The sequence below is a fragment of the Dermacentor silvarum genome, chromosome 9 (assembly GCF_013339745.2).
Source record: "Dermacentor silvarum isolate Dsil-2018 chromosome 9, BIME_Dsil_1.4, whole genome shotgun sequence".
Classification (NCBI taxonomy): domain Eukaryota; kingdom Metazoa; phylum Arthropoda; class Arachnida; order Ixodida; family Ixodidae; genus Dermacentor; species Dermacentor silvarum.
The window spans coordinates 85,301,291-85,313,234 of NC_051162.1; the positions used below are offsets into that span (position 1 = coordinate 85,301,291).

General features: G+C 45.1%; 1 protein-coding gene across 2 annotated transcripts in view; it reads right to left on the reverse strand.

The window, feature by feature from the left end:
* Positions 1-634: 634 nt before the first annotated feature.
* Positions 635-11,944, reverse strand: part of LOC125940251 (uncharacterized) — a 14,808-nt gene continuing 3,498 nt past the window's right edge. Inside the window, exons 1-3 of one of the 2 annotated variants that reach the window (XM_049656187.1) lie at positions 6,411-6,522; positions 2,790-3,051; positions 635-1,380 (exon numbers count right to left, since the gene is read on the reverse strand). In XM_049656187.1, the coding sequence (XP_049512144.1) occupies positions 668-1,380; positions 2,790-3,051; positions 6,411-6,518 (1,083 nt within the window). In that variant the 5' untranslated portion in view covers positions 6,519-6,522 and the 3' untranslated portion in view covers positions 635-667. Of the gene's footprint in view, positions 1,381-2,789; positions 3,052-6,410; positions 6,523-11,944 lie in introns of those variants that run through there. The other variant, XM_049656188.1, reaches the window with a different exon arrangement.

Here is an 11,944-nt window from a genome sequence, read left to right on the forward strand (position 1 = left end):
GCTATCGCAATCGATGCGTTGCTTTCGGGTGAAACTGCGACTTTTTTATTGGTAACGCAAAAAAAGCCTACTGATACTGCTTGGTATACTCCCATATTGTAAGGGAAAAGAGTGAAACCAGGTGGAAGCATTGAACTCGCAAGAAAATGTTACATTGAAATGATATTTTAAGATATATACAAAAGTTTTCGAAACAACGAAAGAAAAACAGACCCTTTTGCTTCATATAAGGGCAAATGACCGTGCTTGTCAAGAATATAGGTCAATATCGCAGGCCAAGGTGGAGAGTGCGTAAGCCAAGAGTCGAATGCTTTACGAAAAAACTTGCGAAAACTGCACTACGTTGTCCACGTGTATGTTACCGCTTACATACAGCAGAAAAATTCGCTCACATGTCTAAATTGGATAGACCTAAAAAAATAATTTCTTACAAGTGTTCATGGCTGAATTCGACGTGCCTTGAAAACGACGAAAAAGCAAGAGAAGCTTTTGCACAGTTACGAAAAAGTACACCCTATCGCTTCGTGCAGTAGAAAGGGGTACAATAGCGTTGAAAGAGTAGTCTTGAGTGATTTCACGCTGTAAACGTCGGTTATGCTTGATTTGAAGAAACGATGAGAAAATCAATCCAGCTTGCATAAATGCGGCTCTCTCGTCGGCTTACATTTCAGGGTGAGCATAGAGGCACATCAGGTTCACGACACATGAAGGCGTCCTGGAAATATCGCGTGCGACGAACCGCAATACCACAGGCATCGCCGTTGACAATGTCTCCGCAGTGAAACTGGCAAAACCTCCAGAAGAAGACTCGATCTCTAAGCCCGTCGTTTGCGAGGTCCTTCCGCAGCAACGGCTGTTGGGACGCCAGAAAGGCGACGCGGAGGGCCCATTCTGTAGACGCGGTCTTTCGCACGAACTCGTCGGAGTTTTCGCCATCTAGAGTTGTCTCGACCTCGCGCCAGCGGCACTCTGCGCTGCTCTCGAGTTTTTCCAAGAGGTGCGGTCTCTCTGCGAACTGACCGCGAATCCAGACTGCCAGGAGACGGACGCCGAGGGTAGCGAAGTCGAGGCCTGGAATGGAACTGTCGCGAACAAACGTAATGTCCGACAGCCAAACGGCTGGCACAAACAGTCGCCTGGTGCGACTGTCGTACGATATCGTTCCTTGAATCTGCCACGCTGCCAGAGTGCGCGCGTCGACGTCTATGTCCAGCGGGTGGTCACTACCGTCGGACGATGTGCTGTCGTATTTGGAGACTGCGGGGAAAACGTTGTCCCTGCTAGCGCGAGCTACGTTCAGCAGGAAGCGGTCATCGTACGGAGCAGACGCTGCAGGTAGCGACGACGTCGTGGACGACGCGTAGAGGGCTCTTTCCGACCCTGAAATGAGGGAAACACTGTGACGTAGCCTTGCAGACACAACGTTGGGAGTTTATGCATCGGTAGATATGATGCCCTGCTCCCGGAAGAAGGCACAAACTTCGCACTTCCCAATAAAGAATAAATAGTGAAGGCATTGCTAGCCCGTCAATGTAAATCAAATACGCATTTGCCTCGGAGTCAGGGCGATAGCTTTTTGTAAACTTCAAACCTGACATTATTATTTATGCAATAACGTGAGTTTGTGAGCTAGTTCGTACATAACTTCGAAAGTAAGCAGCTCTAAGAACGGGACTACAGAGAAAAACACAAGATGGAGCGTTGACTACCAGAGGAAGGTTTATTTCGCGCAAGACGGCTTTTAAATATAGAAAACGAAAAACGAGCACAAGCAATATAACAACTTTGCCGGCTGGGCATTGGTGTCTAGTTTGATTTTATTGTTTTTTATTTTTGTTTTCCGATTATATACTGTTTCTTCTCTCTCTTTTTCTCCTATCCCAATGTTAAAAAATTGCCTTGCGTGAAATATAGAATATGTAGAAATATAGGAACCATTGGACGTGGTTTGGAATCTCTACTGGATTTTCCGACACGATGTGCTCCTTCCGGTCGGAATACGCTTATTGACCATATACTTAGTAAAGGCATCTCTAATCAAAAAGCTGGTGCGGTCAATTTTAGTCTGACTGACTATTATTCGATTTTTCTCTCATGAAGTACTCAAACTAGGTGTAAAAATTAAATGGTTAATAAGTGTTCTTTTGATTCTGTGAAATTTGTGGATATGGTGCCCCGCTCTGACTGGGGGCTGTTATCTGAAGGCTCTTGTGTTAACAAAGCATTCATTACTTGGAGAAACTAACAGATACTATGAACTCGTGTACGTCTATATCCCCCATATCGCGTTGGTACTCCATCCCTAGAAATCCGTGAATCCCTAGAGGACTACTGCTCAGTATAAATAAAAAAAGATAATCTTCACAAGAAAGTAAACTCCAGCCATTTAGCCTCGCCCTAAGGGCCCCGTTTTAAATTGCATTCACAAACTCTCACCGTCTAACTTAAACAGGCTTAAACAGGCAGTGAAATTCTAAGCTGGAATGATGAGCGGCAACGGAGCCAACTGTGGAAGAAGACGACGACGACGAACGCGGCAGCAGTGGCACGAGCGCGTTCGTGTGGTTGCGCCAAGGGACGCCAACGAGCCAGCTGTGGAAGAAGACAACGACGCTCGAGCCATTGGTGATGATGATAGTTTCTGCGTACAGGCGACGGACGGAAAAATCGGCTAGCCATATACAGCTTCGCTGTAATAGGCTCAAATCTTGAATGCTTCAACCATGGCGTCCTTGCGGAAGTATGCGCTCGACAGACAGCTAAAGAAGCACCACTAAATGCGTGCTCACCTATAACGTGGACAGTCCACTTGGCAACGTCGCTGTCGCTCATATTCAGCTCCGGCAGTATGGCGGGGTGGCTAATCATGGCTTCCTTGAGGCTTTCCACCATGCGGCCGAGCTCTTCGATAGCTTCTGTAGCGACCAGCGTCTGCGTTACCCAAGCCGTGAACCGGGCGCTCGTCAGGCTTCCTGTCACGCGAAGGCACGGGCCGTAGTCCCTCAAGGTGCGTTCGAGAGCGCGTTCCAGAAGGTAGCGGTACTTCATTACCTGCTCAATCATAAAAAATAATAAATTGAAAGGTTCTTTGAAAAGCCTCATTAACTCGCTATCAAAAATCTAACAGACTTGGTTATGTAACAGGCATGGCTTTTCCACGTGATTGCTCTTACAAAGGTGGTAAATTAGACTCTGCACAACGGCACGGTTCAACACATCTTGTCGGCACAGCTCTTCGATTTCGGGCTTCTCTGGTTATCACTATAACCATAAATGTGTCAGAACCAGCGTAAAAACTAAGACGCTTGCAATTCTTATCTAGTTCACGTGATCCGACCACGTGACCCGATCACGTGACCTTTCCTTATATTTAAACAAACCTTGACTTTGCGCATGTGACCTATCAGACGGCTAATTATTTATTTCTCTGTATCCAAGAGCATTACGGTTACCGGAGATGCAGAACAAAACATTCCCGAAGGACTAGTGCGAAGCGCAAAGAATGGAAGAGGGAAAATAAGATTCATTAGATGGGATAGTTTGGAGTGACCAGATGATGAGCAAACCCTGTTTGAAACAAATGGTCAAGCTAAGTTGGGTCATACGACATTGCGCATGTGAATGCTCATGAGTTAATCCGTTTCACGCCCACTTGTGGTCATGGGTACGTGCCTTATGTGCCACTTTTCCATCAACCCCATCAACCCCAACCTACACCACTTGGTATGTGAAACAAGGTATGTGCCGCACCTCAATGAACATCTTTGATTTCCATTTGAGTGACAGGGTATGTACAACAGAGTATGTGCAATTGGGTATGCTCGACTCTTCAATGAACCTACTTAGCACCAACTTCGGTCAATGGGTATTTGCCGCTGGGTATGTGCCACGAGGTATGTGCCGTTCTTCAATAAACCTGTTTCTGGCCAACTTGGGACACTGCGTACATGTCACTGATTACGTGTTGCTCTTGTACGAACCTCTTTGACGCCAACTTGGGTGACTGAGAATGCACCATTGCGTATAGGCCATGGCGTATGTGCTGCTGTTCAGTGACAAAAAAATTATTAAAGTTTCTTCAGTGTTGGGCGGAAATGAACCAGCGTTATAAATGTTCAGGCGCTCTTGTCTGCTGTAACACACGCGCCTCGCGGGGACTTCGCTGCAGCAGCGACAGATGGCGCAGCATGTAGCGAGGCAAGCGCCGTCAGAGAAGCGCAGAAGCAAGATTAGTTGTTCAGAAAGACCAAGGAACCTGAATGAAAAGAAATGACCGCATAAAGTGCACAACCATGTGTGCCTCAAAAGCATCAAGAAATTTATAAGAGGTCAACAAATTTGGCAACCAAGTACCGGGTAATTGAAAATATAAATAGACAACCAGGAGTCATAAAAAAAAGAAAATGAGACAAACAGAGACGGTAAATTGGATGCAAAGGACGGATATTTACAAAATCAGCACGGAAGAAATAAGCAGGGAAAATCTGCATGATAACGCATAGGGGAGTGCCTTGGTAATTGAGGCCCGAGCTGGCTGCTGAGGGCAAGAACATAACGGAGCAAATATGCGCCACAGGATGAGACGTGTGTGGGCTGCAAATAATAAAAAGAAGCCCGCAAACGACTCGGCACGTCTTAATGGAATGCTTAGGCATTAACCCAGCGAGACCCGTGGGGGGTGTCCAACTTCCAGAAGCATTGGGACTTAATGAAGATGGAAGGATTAACTGACCAGCAGTTGAGAAAAGTAAGAGACGATTAGAGTATTTGTGGAAGAAAAGCAGGGAAGAGATTGATAGAACCGGAGTGATTGCAAATGTAGGTAATGGTAAAGTGTAGTGATAGAGGTTTTAAATACGAAAGTTAAGATTGAGATCAGATAGGCCAAATGCTAGTGTGCGATAGATGTAGTAAAACCCGAATAAATCAAGCAGGCTAGGAGACTATTTGTCCCCGCCCCGTTTCAAAGGCAATAATAATAATAATAATAATAATAATAATAATAATATAATAATAATAATATAATAATAATAATAATAATAATAATAATAATAATAATAATAATAATAATAATAATAATAATAATAATAATCGAAGGGCGAAAGATAATTCTGGCTGCATACACGCCGCATGACATGGTTCCGCGGTCGCGTTGTGGTGTTTCGATAATTCATTCAATGCTATTCGCAGTAAGGTCAACTTTCATTGCGAAATGAGTTCTGCCGAATTTTTTAGACAGACGCTATCCATAAATATTCGAGCCAAACTAGTCATGGCAACGCGATCCAAAGCAACACACTCCTTATCATTTGGCCTTCATTTACGAAAAGAAATACCTTTGTCTTGGAAATAGAAATAGTATGAATTTCGTTAGCCTATTTGCGAGGAAGATTACTATATATTCCTTCACTGCTTTAACCAAACAACCTGCTAGTGCGTCGGAATGAAGTAATAACGAAAAAATGTCACAGTTTCGCCCTAAGGGTGAAGCAATGAATGCGATAGCAACACAGCAATGTCATACGAAGTAAGGTGAGCGGCTTTGGTAGCAATATGAATTGTAGTAAACATGACCTGATTAAGTAAGCAGGTGTGCTGCGGCGTAAGTAGACCGACATGAAGAGAGACTCGATGACCACGAGAAGGCGCGTGTGAAACGGTGGTGTTGATGAGAAGCGCTTCCCGTGGGCAGCGCGTGCGAAGGGACACACCTGTAGCGCTGCACTGCCGATCCGGGCAGCATTACATGTGTAGCGTGCGTTGGAAAATGTGGCCAGACTATTACTAACTGAATGAACAAGCGTGGTGTGAGCGCGCACAAACAAACATGAATAGATCACACTGAATGACTGCAGACAGCGACCGTCAAAACTCTGGCAGCAAGCGGATACGCCGAAGCGGCGAAGGTACGTGCGGTCTATCGCTTCAACGGAAACTGAGCGGCGAATGCACGACGCATAAAGGTCAGAGCCGTGTGGAGATAAGAGACGGTGCGAGCGAGCGACGAGCGTGGTTGTTAGCAGAGTAGAAATGCGCCCCCCCCCCCCCCCCCCCCCCGCTCCCTCCAGCGCTCGCTTCCCGCTTCCTTGCTTGCGCGTGGAAGATTGAGTGCGTTCGCTCTCCGTGACAGCGTGCGCCCCCGCACGGTTCCGCTCGGGCATACGGCGCGCGGCAAAGATTTTATCTATACGGAACCTCACGGCGACGGCGGCGACGACGGCGACGCCGACGGCAGAAATACGGTGGAAGTGTCCATATAATTGCTATCGCAATAAAAGGAAAACAAAGACAGTCCTTGATGGTTTCCTGCCTATGGCACCTATCGCAAACTGCTCCTCGAAAGTTCGCAGTGGACGCGAAATTGCATAAATGATGCAAATGAATAATTTAGCTCTGATTAAAATCCTCACCTGCGCTAGCAGCAGGAGTACGGCGTAGACACGTGCGTGCTCGATGCTAGCCTGGCTGAAGAGCAGCGTCGCTAAGGCACCGTAGATCTGGTCGCGGGCCTTGATCATCACTGCACTTTCGGTCGTGAACTGCGGCGAGTTCTCTGTGGCCAGTAGGCCTCCGTTCAGGGCCTCGATCCAGCTCGCTCCTTTCACGACATCGCGGAGCTCTCGCAGGCGTCTCATCGCGAATGGCTCCCGCCTGTCGGCCTTTCCTCGCCAAGTTTCGACAGCCTCGTCAATCTTGGTCACGGCGGCGATGACTGTTTCGGCGTCCGATATTTGGAGGTCCGCAACGGTGTCTTCGAGGTACGGAGAGACGTGTACGTAGTGCAGACTCGCGAGCAGCGTCTGTCCCATGTCCAGTACCGGGACGAAAGGAACCCGAAGGAACGAGCCCCACCGTAGTGAGATTCCGACCACGGAGGGCAGTCCGGTCGAGAGGCTCGTTCCCACGATGAACCGGAAAAGGTCACCGGGGCTCCTGACAGACTGCAGTAATTCATTCGCCTGGCTATTATCTGCCTACCTTCATTGAAAAGAACTTATAAGCGCTATATCCATAATCCCATGTAAACATACGTGTGTCCCAAAAACGGGCATTTGCTCCCATGTATCAATCAATCAATCAATCAATCAATCATAACAGTCCAATCGGTTACTCAAATATTTACCTATTAGTTTATTAATTAACCAATCAATCAATATATCATCTATCAGTAAAAACACTGACGGTGTCGAGGGAAAAGCCGTGTTGCAGCACTGCTTGGCACTCCTTGCCACTCCTTCAGTCAGAAACGCCACACAGACAAATATAAATCAATGTACTTTCCAGTAAACTGAGAACACTTATACATTATTCAGACAAAAAACATAAAACTACATTTTAAATAAACTTTGCATAGGTATTTGTACATAATTCACACAAAACAGATGTATCATGACAAAAATACAAAATTGCATATCTGCAACAGATCGCATCGACTACATCAAGGTGCTATATGAACAGTTATGGTTTTTCAGACATGGTTGAGTCTATGAAGAGTCTATAGTCACATGAAAGGTTTTAGAAGGTACAAGCATGGCCTCGTACACACAATGGGGCCAACCCCACATGATTATTCAAATGTACGCTGATTTTAATAAAAACCTGCATACTCATACAGGATTATTGCACAAATGGCATACGCATTTTTCGTCGTTAGAAAGATCCTGAACGAAGGAAGTATCAAGCAGAATAACAAGAGTAATAGCTTTACAGCGTAACAAAATTTATAAGCACCGCGTTTACTGCTTTTAGACCATATATGAAGTGCAAGAAAACTGATAGGTACAGCAGCAAGCGGTTGTTTTTTGTAAGCATGGGAAATATACTTCGGGCGTGAGCTATTCATGTAGAAGAAAAACATAATTTATGTATACATAGCACGATGATTGACTAATGAAGCTGAACATAAAGCAAAACATACAAGCTATGACAGGTGCCATTGTAGATGGCTTCAGATTTTACCACCTCAGAGGTCGAATTCACAAAGCTTTTTGTTAGCAAGCTTTCTTTCCCATTAAACACCAGCTTCACTAATAATATGTCTATCATCAGGATAGGTTGAAATTTTGTGTTACGGACGATACTAGCGTAAGTCGTTTTTGTGAATACGAGCGCAGGTTCTTAAATGAGCACCCGAAGCTCGCTACTCGAGCATTTTTCATTGTGATGCTATCGGGATGCGGTCATCACCGTTGGAAATTGAACACGCGACTCGTGCTCAGGAATTAGGGTGTCGGAACGAAACGTTTTCCGCTCTGGTTTTAGTTTTCCACTGAAGAAAGTTCCGTTCCAGTTCTGCTCCGGAACAAAAAAAAAGTTCCGTAATGGTTCATAACGGTTTTGGTTCGCATGCAAAAATTTTCAAGCAAAGGAACCATAAAACATTGTATTTTTCTAAATAATTTGACAATAGCTTTCTCTTGCTCAGTGCCTTCACTCAAGGTACTGAGCAAGATCTCAGAAGTAGCACGTCATCGAGTGTACCCACAGAAATGCGAGACAGCTGTTTTCCGATAAAACAAAATTAAACGAACATAATCGAACATAAACGAATGATAAAGCTTCGGTAACAAAACGTTGTACCCGTAGAAAACGAAACGATGAGCCCCTCAGTGCGCAAGCCCTGGGTTTTGCTACGATCCCGATCTGCTGGTGTACCGAGCGGCAGGCTCCGATAAGTGGAGCGCTCGACCGGCTATCGCTCGCACTATCGCTGCCTGAGATACGCACTTATGTGGACCGCTGAGATAAGCGCTAATTCTCACGTTGCCTGACGTCGGTTGCTGGGGATTGCCGACTTTCCCCTTGAACCAAAAACCGATGAACAATATTTCGGTTTCACTCCGGAACAAAATAATAAATAACGTTTCGGTAACGTTTTCGTTCCGGTCAAAAATATCATTCTTGTTCGTTTTCCGTTTTTGTTTTCGTTCCGTTCCGACACACTTTCAGGAGCAGAACGCCAAAGCTACTGAGCCAACAAAAGATAAATTGTGAAAAAAAAATGAGCCAGTGCAGAACACTGAAACTACTGGACAGTTCAATTTAGAAATAACTGCAGAAGCACAGATAAGATAGAGAAATGCTTAGCTAGGTCCGCGACTTTATGATCATATCTTGTAAGCATAGAAAACACGAAAGAAATGGTCCAACAAATGCTTCTTCTCACTATCAAAATATTTGCTTCCAGCGCGCACACATAATTTGCAACTTAATTGCTGAGTACGATTAAGATTATCGGCACCACTGCACTTCTTGAAGATAATAGTTAGCATCTGTCCGCCACTACTTTTGGAAGCGAATTGTTGGCTTGTGTGAGCCCATTAAGTGATTCGGAGTTTCAATGTATAATCAGTAATCTTGGAAAAAAGTTTAGGGAAGAAAATAAAGCTTCTCCATGTCCTCACATTCTCCGTACGTCTTTCCACTTGGCGTCTGATGCAGATAGAAGAAAAAGAAAACATCGTATGCCAATTAAAAACGCAAATGGACCAATATCTGTCATCAGGCTTTATCGTCTGCTTCATTGGAACCGTGAATGATGATACATGGCTCACTTGCGCGGTTTTGGAGCTGATGCCCATGGATTCCAGGACATCGACGGAACTCGCCGTTTGCTCCTCCACCATGAAATTCAGGCAGCTCTCGTAAAGCCTGGCCATGTTGTACTCTCTGGTCACGTGCTCTTGCGCAACAGGCTGTTCCGCTGTATCTTGCAAGGCTTGATGTATGCGCGACAAGAAGAGATCCACGGCCTCCTGCTCGTAGCTTTCTCGCCGAGAGTATTGAGAAAACCTGTTGCAACGTGCAAGTACATAAAAACAAACAAAAAAAAAACAACATATCAAATATATCGCGTAGAGCCTGGGTCACGAGCCTACACCGAAATACCAGGCAGTGCGTGTGCACTTCTCCGCATGCCATCCTCAACGTGGAATAGTCGTGCAATGCCACGTCAGCTACGGAATTAGCGATCTTGTCCTAAGCCGCACAGTGCGGAAACAATTAGCGACGGTTTCTGCTTTGGATACGAGTGTTTTATATCAGCATGCACTGCGATTGGCGCATATTTTGGTGCACTACAGAAATCATCAATTTAAGAATGCAATGAAGTGAATTTCTGTTGCCGCCCTGTCGGCTGCCATAATCCTCTAGCAAGCTGGCTTTTAAGTATAAACAAAGCCTTGTAAGTCATGCGCTGCGCCATTTAGGTATCGTGATTTCCGCTCTTCCAACCGCAGTATAAGATGCAATTTAGGAACCTTTAGTGAAAAAAAAGAGGGATGTTTTGTGTTCCAACAAGCGAATAAATGAGGGACATACGAGATCTCGAAACTAAAGGCGCGCAGATGACCAAGCAGAACATACAGAAAATTAATACCCGAACTGAACTTCTCTTAGTCATACTAGCGGCAGGGTGTACCAAAGAGTAAAACGTAAAAGCAACTCGATGTGAATTCGATGTGAATGTCAGACTGAGTGATCATATTTTGGTAAGATGTTCTAGATGTTAGACACAAGTACGTGTTTGAAGCGTTGTTGACTGTTCCTCAATAAATATAGCTACGACATACTTCGGCACGCATTTTAAGACCAAGAATTGTCGTTTAAGTTCTAACATGCGCTTTGCTTGAACTCTTTGCACAATTCTGTATCTTGCAAGGCTGAGTCACATAGCCCAATTGAGACGCACGGCATATGTCTCTTCAAGCCTGTATTTATTTAATTGAATCCTAAAAGGCCCCAGAAATGTTCCCAGCACGGGCTCAGGATGTGCGTGAACTGACAATATCAGGACAGAACCGAGCAGCTAAGCACAATAATTAGAAACGTCGCTGTTGCTTCCTCATCTGTATAGAACAACTTATCGTTTTTACATATAGAGTACGACATGATGGCTACAATGTGAAGGTGCGTCAACAACAGCAATACTCGATTTGCGTTTACAACACACCCTCAATGAACAGGTTGAACAGCAAAGGCCGTTTTACACTTACTCTGCAATAAAGTAGAAAGGCTTATGAGTTCGCAAGAGCAGTGGAACGCTCATGCTGCTTTATCTTCATTGATTTTATTTATTACTATAGCTTACTGCAGGCCCTAGACGGGACCGAGCAGTCTGTTTGATGCCATGACATTCAAACGATAGATCGATATTGTGTGCATAACTAGCAGTTTGCAGGTACACAAATTCTTACTCCCATATATGAAGAGGAACAATTTGCTACTTCGACGTGAATTAGTCAAGCCAGCTGCACCCCGATAACGCAGAACCTGTTGAAACCACTCCTGCTTAGCTGCGTGTTCTCTGCGATTACGTAGATGCATACACTGAGCACCCCGAGTGCCATGTATCGTCCTGCAGATCAGTTAGGCGGAAGCCTGGAAGCCGGAGGAAGAGAAGCTTGCCATCCACCCGAATGTAGCATGAAGCTAAAAAGGAAACCGATGTGGTTGTCTCAAAAGGAAAGTGTCGCAGTTGAAGACCAATTATATTCTGAGAAAACTCTATGTGTTTCCTTTGCATATTCGTGCTACAGTCGGATGGATGACAATTTTCTCTTTCAACGTCCTGTATTATGACACCACCAATAAAAAAGCCGTGAACATGAGGATACAGGAAGTTCAGTAGATAGTGTTAGGCAGAGGGCCATGTAAAATTTTCTTGCGATAAAAAGAACATGTGAACACCGGAAAGTTACAGGCAAAGAAGGGGTTTTCACTGTTTCTCGTACAGCTAACTGTGTTTGTGCAAACTTGTGCTTTGGCATCATCATCATCATCCGCATCATCAACCTATTTTTATCTCCACTACAGGACGAAGGCCTCTCCCTGCGATCTTCTATTACCCATTGCCTTGCGCTAGCTGATTCCAACTAGGCCTGCATATTTCCTTATTTCCTTACGCCAGCTAAGTTTCTGCCGTCCACGACTGCGCTTCCTCCCC